Below are 18,637 nucleotides of genomic sequence, written 5' to 3'. Positions count from 1 at the left end.
CTACGTCACTAGCTGGAAAGCACGAGGTGTAGGCATCTGGCTCAGACCACTGCATTTATGTGCGTTCTGTTCTCGGGGGTGGGGGGGGGGGGACAGGAGGGAGGGGGAGGGGGGGGGGGAGTGTAGTACCTCTGAACAGCCACCTGGAGGAGCCTGAAGGTCAAACATGCTACTAGCTAGTTGCTGCCGTGGAGCTTATGAAAGCGCCGTTCTCACACAAGGACGAGGGAACAAAGAGATGCTGGAGCTGCTCCGTGTGTAGAAGTCCCCGTGTGGCTGTGCGTGCGTGCGTGCGCGCGCGCGCGCATACTCTCACACTTATTCTCCGCTCAGACATGAATGCTGGGGCATTAAAGGACAATGGTGTGCAACAACGGCACAAAAAGCCTCGCTGATAGAAAACAGTTTGTCTATTCAATGGTCTTGAGAAATAATGACCAAGACACGTTTCTAATCAGACCGTGGCTGGCTTTGTCTGGCGATTCATTCATGTCTGGGCGACGGGATCCAAACCGTTTCATTTCAGCATACGTTGAGCGCCGCAGAGTGCGTGGACAGAAATGTGCAGTCAAACAACAATGAGGTTCAGGTTTCAGCTGGAACAAAGCTGGGCGAGCTTCGCCACAGCACACCTGATATTTTGTTAAGACTTCCAAAAGATATAAAAAAAAAAAAAAGAAACTCGGGGAGGGGACGAGAGGAGGCGGCGGCTTCAAAAGCAGCACAGATGAAATGTACAACCCCCTCCTGCCTCGGTAGCCTACTCAAAATTCAATACAATGCAAAACAATTAAGGCAAGCTATTTCCTCCTCTTTCCTCTTTTTTATTCCCCCCCCTCCCCCCTCAAGACATTTTGAAAATACAAATACAAAGGAATTCACCATATTTAAAAGGACTTTATATTCTCCTTTTTACTGATGTAATAAGCCCCTCTTCTGTCTTTAAAGTCATTAAATCTGCATGTCTCAAAAGACAATTAAATAAAAGCATTTTGTTGACGGTAACACTTAATATTACTGATTTACTTTCCTCTTCTTTTTTTTTCTTCTCCCTGTGCTCATATCAGCTGCATTGATTTGATGATGATGATGATGATGGTTTATTTGATGTTTATTGGTTTGTCTTTTGTGTACCTGAATATGTTTGCCTGTTATTTAAATTGTTCATTATTGAGAAAGGCCCCTTGGCATCCATTTCGATGTTAATTGTATCACAGTATTATTATTATTTTATTGAGCACAAGATTAAACATTTGATATTTCCAATTTACTCGATAGTAATTAGTCCTTTTATGCATTCAAATAATGCAATAACATAAAATTTCAAACCTGCTCCGAGCTTATTTATAGAAAAGAAACGGGTCAAATTACTGTCAAAGACCGGTTGAGAGTCATCGAGGGTTTGTTCTAATGTTTCAGAACGTCCTTAAATAACAGTGATCATGTGCAGTAAACGCACACGCGACGGTATTTACCCCCACCTGAACTGTCCACGTATGCACAGACACACCATAACCGGAAAGCACCGAGACAACTGTACTTTCATCTGCTGTGGGGACCAGACTCTGAACCCCAGCAGAGTGTGTATCTGTGGCCATACAGCCGCTGGCAGCTGCTACTGGCCAGCTTCCCGTCCCTTCACCGATAATGCCCTTTAAGCACAGATCACTGCTTATTCCACATCGCCTTCAATTAGCCCAGTCTGCTTGGAGCTCGAAACAAAACTTCTGAAGGTTTGAGCGCTTTTAACGGGCTCAGTTTGAGTCAAGACAAATCTGTAAACACGCGTGACTCAGACCAACATTAAATATGCACGGAGAACAACATTTGCTTTAGGTTAAGTATGCATAACGCACACAAGCGTGATGCATCACTGTGCAGCGACGCAGAGCGAGCAGCAGCACTGAGGGATCCTCCTGACATGAAATTAAAAATTTCATCAGTGTGTTAATTTATTCAACACGTTAAGTGTTAGACCAGCCTAGACCTAAACACGGACTAACTTCCATCGCACACCAACACACACTGAGAACCGAACGATTACTCATCAGAAAGATAAACACTCTGTCTCTGAAAATTATTCTAGATAAATTGGAGGCACAGTTATTGGCTGTTTGCGGTTGTTTGGGTTACAGATAGTCATTTCAAAAACGCTCGGCTTGCTATTTTGAATGATCATTTTAGCACAATGGCAGCATTTGCAACTACCAAACGAAGAACGGTCATCAACAGCATCCCAGATTCTGAAACTCAAATCTTTGAACCTTTTTCCTCGGAGTTTAGAAAAACGTTGAGAACTTCCTCATTGGCGCGTTTTCAGGTAAGACGGCAGCGTGTTTGTGTCGGCCGGTTGCAGCGCCTGCACTCTACGTCTTTCTCGTGTTTTCTGTCACGATTTTGACATCAAAACAATCCATCTGATAAAATGTTACGTGCTTAAAAACGAACACCGTGTGGCTGAACCATTTTATTTGTAGTTCTATATATATATATATATATATCCTCTGCACACTATATGGTGCATGTTTTACAGTGTATATGTAAATACTGGGTTTTTTTTGTTTTTTTTTACTGAACTTGTCTGCTTTGTGTACATTATGTTTGTTTGGGGATTTATGTATTTACCGATCTTTATTTTGATTTCATATCTTCACGACTCTCGAGGCAGGTTTGAACATTGATGTTTATGTTCAACCTGCTATAATTTTGTACCGATGTACTGTATCGACTCGACACAGGACCGGCAGAATACAACATATCGTTGTAGTTTAACAATTAGGACAGTCCGAATAATTTGTCTGAAATTCACCTGCATATACCAGGGTGTACGGGGACATTCTTCGTGCAGAGCTCTAACTCCTTTCTAGTGTGATTATCTTGTTTCCTTGGAAAATGACACAGGATCCCGCTAATTAACACAGAAAAGTCGTGCGAGCGACCTACTGAAATATAAACAAGGTCCTCGAAAGGTCTGTGCGTGCGTGCTAGAGATTACCTGGTGGATACCCAGGACTGCCTGTTTGATAGAGGTTGGGCGTATAGGTCGGAGCCGTGGCAGGATACCCTCCTGGATAGCCTGCAAGACGACACAGAAGTGACAGAAAATATTAGAAGCCGCAGTTTAACGAGCCGGGAGGTCGACAGACACGCACGACCGAGACACCCTTCCCCCCCAACACACACACACACACACGCACACACACACACACACACACACACACACACACACACACACACACACACACAGGTAGGGCAGCAGTATTTGGTTTGAAGCAGGATGTGCACAGATGGCGCTCATTAAAAAAAAATGTCTGCACCAATAACCCAGTCGGCTGAATGCGTCTTGCATACAGCAATTTGGCAGACGAGACACACCTGCCAATATGGTGTGGGAGGAGACAAATTCAGAAACATTAGCAATGCGCGCAGAAAACGTGCGCCGGGGGCGCACGCGCGCACACTCGCGTGCGTCATTAATTACGCACCGAGCGCAGAAAGCCGATTTGACCCGAGAAAAAGCTTTCGCTGATATAAAAAAAAAAAAAAAAAAAAAGGTGCAGGTTCGACAGAGCGAGGCAAAGATGGAGGAAGAGAGGAAGGGAGCAAAGTGCTGCTCTGTTCTCACTGTTTGCTATTGTTGGCAGACAGTCTCACAGATGATGTGTTCTGTTCTGTAGCCTTGAGCTTTTGCTATATCCAGCTTTCGCCGCTGCAGGTTGGAGCTGCAGTCAGATGTAACGGGTCCGCCAAACATCTGCAACTTACGGTTGAATCTAAGATTGATCTTTTCAACGAAGCAAAGTCCAGAGAAATCCGTGCTTTCAATTTATTACAACGCTATTAAGCGTATAATTAGCGCCGGAGCTATTTGATTTATTGATAAGCTGCGCAACAGAAAATATCAATTTGAATAATTAATGAACGTTAATGTTAGTTATTTTCAAATCAAAAATCCAAGCAGCTACTTATACAGGCTTTTCAAAGGATTTCTGGTTTTTGGTCATTTGGATTGCTGGCGAGACAAATACGGCAACGTGAAGACGTGTCCTTCGGTTCTAGGCAACTGGAAAGAATTTGACACTAAACGGGTAAATTATTAATGCATTCAAAATCTAGATTGTTCAGTCATGAAAATAATTATCAGCTGCATCCATGAAAACCATTTTAGACTTGAGAATGGAACAGTGGAGTCTTTGAAGGGGAGGCTGGCTGGTTTAGAGAAAATAACAGAAAATTGGTGGTATTTCACGAGAGCAGTTTTAAGTATCATGCAGCGCTATCTCCACCCAACAGCTGCAGCACTTCATAGGTCAAAGGATTTTTAAACAAAATGTCTGCTTAGTCTGAGTTTATATTAAGCACTGGTGCAGAGCTTTGCATTGGATGGCAGAACAACACACCAGATGTTGGACCATCCCAATAAAACGCATTTAACTATAACAATCTGGAGGGTCTTTAGAAGAGATACTGAAGCGCTGAAGGGGAAATATTGACTACTACACTTTATACACTGCATTAATTGAATCCCAGCTAAAACAACAAAACAGATTTCTTATTTAACGAAAAGGGACTTAAAGGGAGGCCACATTGTTTCAGTTACGCTATTATTACAGTTAATATCAGGCACTATTCTTTCTAAAAGGTATTTCATAAATGGACCCCGTTAACAATGAACCTCTCTGGACTTGACCTTGCGTGTTGTAAAGTTGGCGAGTCGTTAGCGGCGTTAAACGTATGAACTCAGGGTGGCAGTTGACCGTGTGCGATGATCCCTGCCAACGGTGTGTCGTTGGGTACAGTTCTGTCGTATTCACTTATCTGCTTGGCTGCTGTCCATAACAGCATAAAAAAGGTTACGTAGCAACCTTAAGCATTGGAAAATGCGATGCTACTTACAGCTGAAGACGGATTTACATGGCAGCGTGTAGGCAGCATATCTATAAGTAAAGACCAGATTCCCACTAGACACTTGGTCAGTTCTTTGTACAAGCTCCTGTACCATCCCAGCAATCCGTCCTTGAGCTACTGCACCATAAAGTTAAAGGCCAAGTAGCCTTGAAAACAATGAGAGCTACAGGTGATGGACGTACACTCCGGTTCGGCGTTTATCTAAAGACAACCCGTGGAGAGTTATGCTCTCTCAAAATTTGTTCCTAAAACGTGCTATCCAGCTTCATTGGAAATCAAATGTGTATGTAGTTGAAGGCGGAGAAGATGCCGAGAGGGGACGCCATGAAGTCCGATGCGGTCCGACGCGCAGTTTGGACAAACCATATACGCCGGCCTTTTTTTTTAGTGAACGGAACTGGACTCGCTGGAGAACAGGAGGTTCTCAAAAACGTCTCATCCCTGATCCGAAAGGCTTCTTCAGTTCTAACTGAGTGCTGAGGAAGTATTTTAACCTCTTGTGGGGTTGTTAACAAATTGAGATTCGTTGATGTCGGCGTATAAGAATCTTCACATACATAAATACCACTCCAGCCGCACTCCACCACAGGGCATCAACTCTGCTCTCTCGCTTCTGCCGAGAAAGATTGATATTCTCTCCAGGGTCAAGAAAAGCGGTCTTTAACCACAGTCAACACTTTATAATCCTATCCTCTACATCCTGCCTACACAACCTGGGCACGACTATATTCCATACAGTCACAGTTCTGAGGTAGGAATGTTTTTGTTGAACAATTCCAATTTAGTTTTTACCCTTTTCTATAAACTTTCTCCCGTACTGCAGCAACCTTGCTCGAGACGAGTGTTGTATCCAAGTGCTTTGTTCTGATTACCTCCGATCACATTCCTTCTCTGAAACGGACCCTACTGACTAGGAAAAATAATAGAAAGGGCCTAAATTTCTGGATATAACAGTGCCTATAATTTCCACCTTCCAAAATTGCCCCATATTATGTATTGAATACCTATTCTACCCATTTCTCACTGACTTCACTATAATAACTACATTTTCTTAACAACTTTTAGTCAAATCAAACTTTTGAGCGCATCGAATGGCTTTTAAGGAGAATTTTTGTCTTTCCCATTTCGTCATTGTCTTTAAAATCCTCAGGTGACCCCTCCATCCTTAAAAAGTACGTTTCCAGTAGTGTGGAGGATGCTAAACGGTCTTACCTGCGAAGGCCATGTTCTTGGGGTTTCCGTAGGGAGTGCCAGGCTGAACAGGGCTGTAGACTGGATTCATAGCTGAAGATAACCTGTTCTTACTGAGAGAGAGAGAGAGAAACAGAGAGTGTGGAAGAGAGGGGAGAGGGTTATGAGAAGACAGAAGAAAAATGGAGGGGAGAGAGATGTAAGCCATGTAAATTGGAAAGAAAATTGTTACGATTATCAAAAGCACCGCACACACTCATCACACACATTAATCCCAAACTCAGATTCTTAAGGCGACATCCAGCTGAAGGATTTTGCCAGCATGCAACAAAAATCAAGCCCTGTGAATCTTCACCCTCAAGTAGGCTCAACATAAGCATGTACTTAAAAACACAAGACAGTTGGAATACGACGACGACGACGACAACGACAACAACAAAAAGCACAAGCACTGACAGAAATGCACAAGAACGCATGGATCCATTGAGGACAAAAAAAAAAAAAAAATAACAGTCTGGTTTCCTGTGTGGCCCTGAATACAGTAAGCCAAATTGGAACATCTGCCTGACTTTCCACCACTGCGCCAACAAAGGCAGGGGAGGCTCTCCCAGCCGGGGTTTCGACCGCGGCGCTGAGCGGAGGAGTGGCCGCTAAATACATTCAGATGCTAGAAATGGTCAGGGTGAAGGTGCCTAATAAACACGGCCGTGTATACTACGTGTCCCCACGGGGCATCTCTCTCTCCACGGTGTCGACGAAAAGCCCTCGAGAGCAACTTACCTGCGCAATCGAGGAACACGGGCATTGTGAAACGTATGTGTTTGTGTGAGTGTGTGTGCATGCGTGCCCCGTACCTCTTGTGCGTGTCTGGTTGATACATGAAACTGAATTTGTCTGTGGGATGCCCGCTCGCCATTCTTGCTGTATGCAAATGAGGAAGGAGTGGAAGTGGATATGCAAATCTGAAATTAAAACAGCGAGAGGTCATGATTACAATGAACACAGGAAAAAGGAAAAAAAACCAAAGTCAAAATAATAATAATAAAAAAACAAAAAAAAAACAGCAAGCACCAGTGTAACAGCAAATGGTTAGTGATAGCAGCAGGGGAGACAGTGATTTAGATTGCGTGTCTGAATGGGTGTCTGTGGGAACAGCTGTGTCTTCAGCTGCGTATTTATTGACTTTAATAAGTGTGCTGTATACACAGTGTATGGGTGAAAAAAAATTACGTAAATGTCACGACGCCATCAAAAAATTTTTTATGTGTAAAAAGCAAACTGTGTTTTAATAATTCCTGCGTTTAGAGACCCTAGATAATGTGTGTGTGTGTGTCCAGTGAGGCATGAGTATGAATTTGTATATACATATGTGACGTGCGGTGCAAAACAACCAATACAAGCAGCAAAGCAAACATCAATACAGCCAATGAAAAAAAAATAAAAATAAAAGCACAACATACTGAGTGAGCGGGCAAGTGACAGAGCAGAAGAACAAAATATAGTACGAAGCGGCTGCGTTGTCTTTTTTTTTTTTTTTTTTTTTGCACCAAGCCATGAGTAAGCATGATCCAGTATACAGAACCACGAGAGCGTTGCACAAACACGCAGCAGAAAGGTTGAGGAATAAACAAAGAGAGGAAAGGTGCGTGTGAGCTGTGTGTTATTTGAGTTCATGTGTGTCTTTGTATTGATTTTTTTTCACTCCAGTGTCTCAGAGATTGGGACTTGGTGTGTGTGATGGCAGCGATCTGGCCGGCTCGGTCCGGTTTCGAGTCCGGCTCCGTCGTGTCGCGACTGTGTCACATATTCTGCGGCGAGTCCTCGAAACACAGCGCCGATTCACCATATTCGGACCATCCGAATTGATTTGTGCCATTCTGCTTCCCGTATAAATATATAGTTGGGTCGCAAAACACGGGACAAATTTCCGACGTAAAATCGGAAGGCCGATCCGACCTGAGTTTACGCTTCACGGCCAGCTGACGACTAACAAACGCAAACCCTTTATGTGGTTAGAGCCTCGGTGTCATGAGGCCTGAGCGTACGCTGTACCGTGGTGATGCCAAACGGCACCAAGTGACACTTCAAATTATCCAAGGAAGCGTTTCAGAGCTCTGTCCAGGAGCACTGATGTCAAAACACCTCAAGACACTGACAAATGAAAGCGAGCACAGACACGTGGGTGCAGTTGCTTTTCACTTGTTTTTTTTTGCATGAATTTTGTAAAACAGCAACAAGAACAAGAACAACAAACATGTCCCCTTGACTGCAACATAAACAGAAACCTTCGTGTGTGTGTGTGTGTGTGTGTGTGTGTGTGTGTGTGTGTGTGTGTGTGTGTGTGTGTGTGTGTGTGTGTGTGTGTAGTGGTGGTGTATCAGCTCTGGTTTCTTCCTCAAATTCATGTCTCGTAGCAAAAGGATGTCTCGGGGGAGTTGATCAACCTATTGCTGAGCATCTTTTAAAAGAATATTCCTCATTAATCCACTGCAATCTTAAATTCCTTCCTCGAAGCACTGCTCAGCCTCCCACCTTTCATTCCCCCACACTGCTCTGCTTTGTTTACTTTGACATTAGCGCTCTCCACCTTCGTTAATCAGAATGTCCACGTGCAAACTTTGATGTTAACCAAACTAAAGATGAACTCGTATTACTGCAATTGCCAAATATTAAAAAAAATATACAAAAAAAAAAAAAAACATGCCTTGAAAATATATCTTCCTCCATCATAGCTCCGGTTCTGAAAGTTGATCTATAAAGCTAAAAGACTACAAGAGGCTACGGCCAGGCCAACCACTGTGTGAGGCTGCACATATAGACAGCTGTGCTTTGAGCTGGATGATAACTTCAGGACGCTAACAATGCTCACAGTGGCGAGAAGCTCATTTTCAGTCTGCAAGCCATTATAATGTTCGCCGTGTCACTTTTGTGCGCCGTTGGATTCCCAAACATTTGTAAACAACCCATAAATATAAATGATGCCGATGTGAAATGGAGATTCATTTTCAGAGTTCTTGGAGGCAAACCAACAAGGAAATATTGGATCGATTACAGTTTTGACCAATACTGATCCTAAATTATATATATATATATATATATATATCTATATATAAATTATTCTTCACATAAAATGACTGAACCCATTAACCAACTGTCCTTTTTCTTCTTCTTCGTGTTATTTTGTGGCTCCTTTTAAATGTAATCCACAACAACAACAACAAAAAATCAAATTAAAGTTACAATACGTAAGCTATAATCCTAATATTACCTTCATCTGGCTCTTCACAAACTAAATTGCAATTGTGTGGAGAGAGGAAACAAATCCCATTAACACATGGGCAGGTGGCTAAACTAACCCGAAGGTCTTTTGCCACACACACACACACACACACACACACACACACACACACACACACACACACACACACACACACACACAGCTGCGCATGAATAGAGTAGCGAGAGACGGGTGTGTTCATGTGTTTCAGTGCATCTGGGTGCAGGAAAAGGTGACGAAAAGTGAATGGCTGCGAACAAGAGGGGCACCACAATGTGTCTAAACAGAGTGTGTGTGTGTGTGTGTGTGTGTGTGTGTGTGTGTGTGTGTGTGTGTGTGTGTGTGTGTGTGTGTGTGTGTGTGTGTGTGTGTGTGTGTGTGAGGAACAGAGGCAGCTCAGATCATTGTGATGAGTACGAGTGTCCTGCCATAACTCCCTTTGTTTCAGGAGGTGAGACCCGAGCTCCGAAAAAAAAAAAAAAAAAAGAAGCCAGAAGACCTTCTATTAGTCAGACTGCTATCCATTTAGCAAAGAACCGGTCTACGGAGAATTGTTTGCCACACAGAGACAGAGATAGTACATTTATTTTTAGAACACAAGAGCAGAGACGAGTCTTCACATCTACTTCACGTTCTGGAAGCATTTATGGCGTTTCAGGCGTACATCATGGAAAAACGACACCATAACTTGATTTGCCTGAAAATGTCAAAAACGCATCCAGCACTTGCTTTACAGACACAGTGACTGCTGCCAGACACTCGGAGCTGATGGTTTGGGGTTTTGAGCTGACTTTGTTTTGCTACATTTTGTTTTCTGTAAAAGGAACGAGCAGACATTTTGGGTGATGCGCTGAGTTGGGATTATCCACTCGTCCACTATATGTGGACTATGCAGTGAGCATGTGGCCAATCCGAATCGGTCTTGCCCGCTGTATGGCGGACAAGCGGAAAATCCAACCACGGTATTTACTTCAACGGGAGTGTCACTATATCTGTTGTATTGCTGCACATACTGCTGTCATTTCTGATTAACCAATTTTTTAAATTATTATTATTGAATTGTTAATTGCCTTGAATTTCAAGTCTTTTTTTTTTTTTGGGATAAAATGAAAGTAAGAAAACATTAATGAGCTTTCACATTCCAAATTTCTCAATCCCTTCAGACGTCTCGTGAAATGCTCAAACAGACGCACGTCCTCACCACTGACAAATTGTAATGAGGGTGTGTTGAGTAGTTAACCAAGATAACTTTCTAAAAATGTTGTTTGATGTTTAACTGATAATCATAGTAATTGTGAATTCAATTTTCAGTCAAGTAATTAATTAGTACTTAATCCTTTGTCAAAAGACATCTAAAATAATGAAAAAAAAAAAAATGTAAATCACAACTTCCTGGAGCTCAGCGTCATAATCTTTACATGGCTCATTAAAACATTTTTGAACATCAAGAAATGGTAATGGTTTTATTGTTTTAAGTCAGAAAACACTTATCAAATAATTATCCCAGTGATCAGGAGTCTTATGAATTCTCATTCTGGGCTGGGATCATTTAAAAAAAAAAAAATCCCTGTCAGGTACAAAACAAGCTTTTAAAGAGCTGATCTCACTGGGTGTTGCGCGTGCGTGAAAATGCATGAAATCTTCCTGACTGAAGGCCCGTAGTTAAAGCAGCATGATTGGCAGACAGCAAAAAGGCTTTTACTGTGAAGGCGCTGCGTGCGCCCGGTGGAAATATTGTCCGAGTAGCCACGGTGGACTAACTGGTCACAGCAGCCGTTTGGATCTGGATTTGTACATTTAAAAAAAAAAAAAAAAAAAGGGCTCGCCTTTGATCGGCTAAATCAGGAGGTGTAGTTGCGCTACGCAGACACGCTGCTGCGGTCTGCCGGCCCTTTTTTTTTTTTTTTTGATGAACATCGATTAAATGTGCCTTTGCGCTCCTCTCTGTTTTGGTACAAACACATCTGACTGCGAAGACAGCAGGGCTTGCTGCAGTGTACGACCTGTCCCGTCAATCAAAGGCGCGCTGCTTACAGAGGACTCTCGACGGCGAAACCGCACGCGTGACATCGAGCGCGTTCACTTATCGGCCGACGGAAATCTCTCTCTTCCGGAGGCCGTGACAGTCGAAGCGTGCGCATGCTATCACATGTTTGACTCTGTAAAATGCTTTAAGATGGAAATGGAAGTCACTCTGCAATAATGAAAAAAAAAAAAAAAAAGAGAAAAAAAATTGGATTTCAATTCAAATTGGATTAGCACTGAAAACTGGCGTTACTCCGCCTTTACCTGAAGTCAGCTGGGAGGGGCGAAGCAGATGGAGAGGAAAAACACAACGCAACCAGGAGCAGCTGTGCTGGTGGATGACATGAGCGTTCAGGTTCGACCTGTTTAGTACCTTCTGAAGGTGGCTTTCGCTTGGACACGGTCCAAATACCGTATAGGTTTCATTCAACATGTCTTCACTAGTTGGGAAGCATGCCTTTGTTCACTTTTTTTTTTTTTTTTTATCTCAACTGTTATGCAATTTAGAAAGAAAAGAAAAAGACTTTAGCTAAAAATGACTTTGGATTTAGTTAGGGCTGCAACTGACATATTTTTGTTACTCGTTATTTCATTAATTAATTAAAAAAAAAAAAATGTTATTGATTCTTTTTCCTGCAACTAAACATACATTTTTTTTTCCAGAGACCAAATCCACAACTTCTGATATCTATTTTTTTTGCTCGGTTGCCGACAGTCCAACACAGATATTGGATTTTTTTTTTGTTGCCGCCATCCGATATGCAGATTCCGATATATAAACACCGTTTTTCCACCTTGTTGCAGAGAGCATTAAGTCTATCCTGTAGTGGACTTAACATATTACTGTGCCTTCTCTTATTGTGAAGGCCTACTGGCAGATGCAGACAAAACATGCAGTGCTTTTCAAAATGTACATATTTTCTGGTAAATATAAGAAACCCACGTAAGCTCAGGTAAAATACGTCGTAACTATTATCACGTAATGTTTTCTTTCAAACAAAAGCTTCATCCGACTTCAACGGGTTTAGATGATCCTCTCCAGACAATAGCCACAACCAGGGCGACCTTGACCTATTTCCCTTAAATATTGAGCATTTCGCCATAATTAGTGGGTTTTTTTTGTTTGTTGTTGTTTTAAATCGGCGTGTCATATCAACAGAAAAGCTCATTTCGGGCCAATACTGACATTTAATTTGAAAGCCAGTACTGATGACATGCCCAAGATATTGTGCACCCCTAGTTCAATACACAAATATCTTCAGGAAAAGGAAATCAGTAAATTCAAGGCTGAATAGGTAGAAACCTTGAATGTTCAGCAAGTTTGCTTCAAAAATGAAAAAAATAAAAAAATCAATGAATCACTCAAGCCCTAGATATAATAAATGATCACCAATAGATTTACCAAACCGTCGTGCAGACGTGAAAGCACACCGAGAACGCACTCTGTTTCACACACAAGGAGAGGATTCATTCACTATTGACTGACATTATTAAAGAGACCTTCCTGCTCCCCGGCTTAACACGAGTTATTTTCCAGGACTTTGTTAGGCTTAAACTCTATTAGCGCGACTTCATTTTGGCTGAACTCACAAGCCATCGCCTGAAAGCATTAGTGCATAAACACTGCACGCAAGCCTGCATCCTAACAGAGCCGCCATTTGTGTGCGTCCATCTTTCAGCATTTTCTGTCACAGTCGAGCCTTGTGTTGTTGCACATCTTCAAAGTTTATGGCCGCATATTTAATTTGTGAATGTCAATATAAAAATGTGCGTGTATAAAAACAATAATGTTGGTTCCACTCCATAAAGGGAGACTCCTGCAGCCTTGGGGAACCAGAAGAGGTAATAATGAAGGAGGTGGAGGAGGGAAGGATTGTGAAAGAATAAACAACACACACACACACACACACACACACACACACACACACACACACACACACACACACACACACACACACACACACACACACACACACAAAGAGCTACCATTCCTGGGGAACGTGTACAATACAACACAACCCCCACGCTGACTCTATCCTCCCACATAATACCTCACCAGGCATCTACTCTTTAAGCAACACATCAAAACCAGTGGGCGTTATCACACTTCGGCTCAGCAGAGAATAGAACCGAACAGATTTTTATTTTCTAAATCCTCCAGAAGGAAGGCATTTCACTTGGGTCATATGAGAAGGAAACAAAAAGACAAATCATAAGACAAATGTCTTGCTAAGTGTAATGTGGTGCGTCAACAGCATTTTTCAAAAGCGCAATTATTGTTCAAAATATAAACCTTGATAATGAATACATTTTAGACATTAAATTAAAGGGCTTTTTTTTTTTTTTCTTTACTGCTGTTTTCAGTCAAATCTGTAAAATGTACTGAAAAGGTGAAATGACCAATGTTAGATGTTCACTTGTTCCAGCTTCTCAAATGTGAATATTCTATTCTTTGTCTTTTAGATATGCTGGTCAGACAAAACAAAGATTAGACACTGGATTATTCTTTTTAAATAACTCAAGCAAAGCAGATTGTTGGCTGACAACACACCAACTACAAAGCTGCACTAAATGTGTCTCTGTTTCTCGACGAGATGAAATATTCATGGCTAAATAAGCAACAATCAAAGGTAAAGTAAAAACATTTTTAAACTGTGCATGTGCCCTTTTTTTTTTTTTTTCCAACAACCTACAACGGTCATCGCATTCTGATTCAATTCCACTAAAGCCTGGATTACTAAAGCTTGACATCACTTTTACCGTGCTGAGATCTGCCCACTTTAGACCTGCGAGAAGAGCACAAAGACAAACACAGAAATCTCTCCTGTGAAATATCCCAAACTGTTGGAAATTTGCACGAAAATCTTGTGGTCATGTCGGACCCAAGAGGCAAGCAGCAGTGACGTCACCCGTTGGTTTGTGAACGGTCGTCATGAAGCCGCGAATTCGGAATTACGCCGGCGCCGTATTTGGGCGAGATGAGGGCGGAGCCGACTGATCTGGTTGGAAACCCGGCGATACTACGTCCCGCCCACCGGGAGCCGTAACCTGACTGCACCGCAGGAATGTCAATCAAACTGGCACGTCCCCCGTCCCCCCCCCCCCAAAAAAAACAAGACTTTTTGAAGCTTATTTTATAATTCATGGCGGGATTATTTTCAGAACACTAATCTGGAAGAGTGAATTTAGAGAATGACATGCAGGAAACTGAGAATTTGATGAGACGTTGAACATAGCCGGAGGCCTTTTGGAGCCGACCTCTAGCGGCACCCGGTGGTATTACAGTTCAAGGCACTCATTTTTCAGAGCTGGAGGATATGTCCATTTTTACATGCGGTCTGCGGTTGGACTCCGTTGCTCAAAGGTCGAACATGATCGGGAAAATAGGTTTTCAGGGTCTTTAGTATCGCAGACATTCTAGCTACGGCGTGATCTCCAACAGAACACGGGCTTAATGGTCAGACTAATGGGGCCCGCTATCAAAACAAACTGATGTCCATAATCAAGTCCAAGAACAGATCTATGGTATTAAGAGTATTGAAAGGCGGTGTGATGGAATCCCGCACAATCAGACCTGCCCTGCAGCTACCAGCTCCAAACAGCTCTGGGCTATTTTAGATCTAGGACAGCACTGTACACTTTGGGACAGCATCTCCCCTTTTTCTTCTGCGCCGGCTTCCTCCTCTTCTATTCTCCTTTCCAAAATCATCACATCAGTCACACGCCTCATGGGTCTGCATTCCTGGATTATGCGACAATATTGTGCCATCCCGCTGAAAATGGAAATGATTTTCACACGCAAAGCGCCTCCTACCGTGAAATAAATACGATTCAACGTGATCCATTTATGGAGATTTCCACTTCTGCTGTGGTCCTTGGTTACTGTCACACATTTAGATGAGCTACACTATAGAAAGAGTGATGTTTTCTTAAATTAAGAAACGCCCTCTGTCATTTTGAGGCAGCAAAATATTCAGCCTATTTAAGGCTCTAATGAGGATATCAGACAATATAAAAAGCAATCTGTCAGTTTCATATTAGAGATTGTTTTACCAAAATTTCCAACACACAAAAGCATCTGTGACAAAATCAAATTTACTCTCTAATGTGTTAATATTTTGCTGTGATATAGCTTTGTATTAAGACGTATAATTTCACCACAATTGTTAAATTAAACATTACGGTGAAAAATGTTTAAAGCATCAACTCTACTGAGGTTAAAAGAAATTAAGTGGGTGGCATCTTAAAAGGGAGCAATCAGACTTTTAATGAGTTTTCAAAGCAACTAGGTAATTACAGCATCGATAAGAGGGCTGAACAATACTGGAAATAAGCCTAAATGTCTGCAGCCATGATAATCGCACAGTGATGCTGCAACACTCTTTTACGCCGCAGACAACAAAAATGTTGGATGGATGACAATTAGAGAGGAAAGCCAGCCGAGAGATATCTATTGATGGAATGCTAAACTCTCTCAGATTAATCACAAAGAAAAAAAGCAAATCATTTTTAAGGGCATGGCGTTTGTATTTTAAAGCAGCTTGTAATGTGAAATGTTAACCCTTTTACCCATTTTGCTGAAAACACGATTATCAATGGGATATTTTAGAGATTAACATTCAGTTATGCGTAGCTGGTTGCAGAAATGGAAAAAGCTCAACAATATGGGCTTATTCTTTTCCTCAATTTAGTGCAGCTGATTGCCTTTCATGAAAAGGTGATCTGTGATAGCTTTGTATCTGCATTAAAAAAAACAAAAAAAAAACCTGATAACTCAAAACTGTGTCATCCATATTTCTAATAACAGTAAAGACACTGATGCATGGTGCTGTACTTGAAGCACCAGTTGCGAGTACATGTTCCCCACTTTGGCAGAAACTTTGTTGTGGTAAATACTGAACACAGCTTTGTACTTGTTGGCGGTATCATCGGATCTGAACCCATAAAAGTGGCAGAGGATTTGTTTTTGGATTTTCTTTTGAAGTTCCCACCTGCAATCACCACCTTTCTCAACTTGGCTACCTGCCTGTCCTGCCAGCCGCCTTTAATGCCCGTTGCGTAACACAATGTATCCCAGAGCATCACTGTGTCAGTTTAATAGGAAAAGGAGCATATGTTTTGGCCGAAGTTCTGACAATTACGCCTTCAGGATTTGTAAATTCTCATGATGGGTCTTAACGGCGTAATACAGTCCAACCTTAACTGCGAGCATAAAGCTCGCGGGTCCTGCACATTGCTGACTGCTTGAGAGCAATGGATCATATTTCAGCTACAAACACCATCAATCCAGTTATCATGGAAGAGGAAATAACAGGCTGCAGGGGAAAGCCCAAACGTTCATATAATCCTGAATTTGAATAACCATGTCTAACGCTGCTTTGGAAAACTTGCAAAAAAAACGTTACCCAATGTGAATTAATTTTGCACCTATAATGACTAAATTGTAATATGAAATGTGAAAACCCATTCCAACAATACAAGTGCTGGTGGATTGATATTCTGAGAGATAGAAAAAAAACACGCGCGCGCGCACACACACACACACACACACACACACACACACACACACACACACACACACACACACACACACACACACACACACACACACACACACACACACACACACACACACACACACACACACACACACACACACACAGCTATATTAGCTAGGACTTGGCAGTTAAACCCAAGGTAAACAATCAATGCCTCCAGGCAATATTAACAGCAGACAAGCATTATTGCCTGCAGTGAAGGTGGGACTCCGCAAATAAAGGAGAAATAAAACAGACCGTTGTATTACAGTTAAAATAGCAACGAGTAATATTTTGCCGTCTCTTTGAACTGCCATGCATGCGTAAGAGTTGTTAATCAGTGCCGGTCACCGACCCGGCCTACACGTCTCATTAATGTCTCGAGTCACAAGTCCCTTGAACAACCCACAGCACACTATATGCAGAGCTGTGATCAATATCTGTAGTATGGACTGCGTTTTACAAACACTTCTTGTGGCATGTCAGACAATCTAAGAGCCCATCTTTAAGGGAATGAAATCGAGGCATGAAACTTTTAAGCGTTACATTCCTCAAAACTATATGATACCCGAAACTGGACTTTTTCCAACGGTACATTCGCTGACAGTAATCTTTTAAACAATTTTAAGGAAAATACAAAAGATAAACAGGTAATCTTGACCGGGGGAGAGGGGGGGGGTGTTTGTGACCAAGATACACGCAGAGTTGGACATTTTTTTTTATAGTGTAAGAATTTACTTAAAAATCGATGTAATGGGAAACGACGTTTCTAAATGACCTCAAACCTCGTTGGCATTTTTGTACAGCAGGGTCCTCTCATCATCGACCGACGTACATTCAGATATTAGTAAATCTGCAGCAACCTAATACGGGCCGCTCTACTGTATGAGGTTGGCAGACGTATTGGTATGGCTCTCGATGAAGTGCAATAGCTCATTGATAACACTTGCTCGTTGCTTTGGCTAACCGTCCTGCGCACGGACTGTATGGTTGCATCCAACGCGACACATCTCAACTTCCCCGCAAACAACTATTGAGCTATTCCGCAAAACGTGCTGCTGATGAAGAAATCCAAGCCTCCAGCGAGCTAGCCAAGACGTAATTGTTTCAATATTTGTTGGTCCAATCGGGAGCGATACCCATGTTGCTCCGTATCCGGTGGATGTGTTACGTCACCAGAAGCTGACCACCTTCACAGGGCGACGGCTGCACAATTCTGTGGATTGCAGTTGAAGTTGAGATGCCTTCTGTCGAACGGTGACCAAAAAGTAGTGCAAATAATCCAAAAATACGATATCTTTGCCTTGGTTCAACAACTTGGAAAAGCACAGGTGTGTAAGGTGACATTAACAACGCCTCTGTTCTATTCAAGTGTAAATCATGACAATGTGACAGCGTGAACAATACCAGGACGCTTAAACAAAAGCTACTTATAAAAAAATAATAAATGATCATAATAATAATCATCAGCCATCATTAATTCTATTGTTTGCCCCTGTGTTGTTCCTGTCTGCCGTGAAAAGTCAGACTGAAGCAGTGTCCCAGGTGTAATCTAGCTCTTGGTTAGACGAGTAGATAAAGCAGGGTTCTGGGAATAAACAACTAAAACACAAACACTGTGTCTCAATCACGTGCTAGGATACAAAAACCTACAGTGCCGTACCTTTGTTGCAGCAGCAGAATGTGTGCTAGCAGATAT

General features: G+C 42.1%; 1 protein-coding gene and 1 long non-coding RNA gene across 3 annotated transcripts in view; both read right to left on the bottom strand.

Annotated features, from left to right (window-relative positions):
* Positions 1-18,637, bottom strand: part of LOC138615487 (uncharacterized) — a 92,882-nt gene that overhangs the window by 5,364 nt on the left and 68,881 nt on the right. The gene's annotated exons all lie outside the window — the stretch shown is intronic.
* The window catches only part of fam168a (family with sequence similarity 168 member A), a 29,490-nt gene that overhangs the window by 5,323 nt on the left and 5,530 nt on the right, over positions 1-18,637 (bottom strand). Inside the window, exons 2-4 of one of the 2 annotated variants that reach the window (XM_069689132.1) lie at positions 6,954-7,061; positions 6,121-6,212; positions 2,996-3,076 (exon numbers count right to left, since the gene is read on the bottom strand). In XM_069689132.1, the coding sequence (XP_069545233.1) occupies positions 2,996-3,076; positions 6,121-6,212; positions 6,954-7,015 (235 nt within the window). In that variant the 5' untranslated portion in view covers positions 7,016-7,061. The remainder of the gene's footprint in view (positions 1-2,995; positions 3,077-6,120; positions 6,213-6,953; positions 7,062-18,637) is intronic. The other variant, XM_069689138.1, reaches the window with a different exon arrangement.

Source organism: Brachyistius frenatus, unplaced genomic scaffold, assembly GCF_029030835.1.
Source record: "Brachyistius frenatus isolate BFR_SWC_R1_liver_20210118 unplaced genomic scaffold, ASM2903083v1 Contig_1, whole genome shotgun sequence".
Taxonomy (NCBI): Eukaryota; Metazoa; Chordata; class Actinopteri; family Embiotocidae; genus Brachyistius; species Brachyistius frenatus.
The sequence above is the reverse complement of the archived record's forward strand: the minus strand, read 5'-3'. Positions and strand labels throughout refer to the sequence as shown.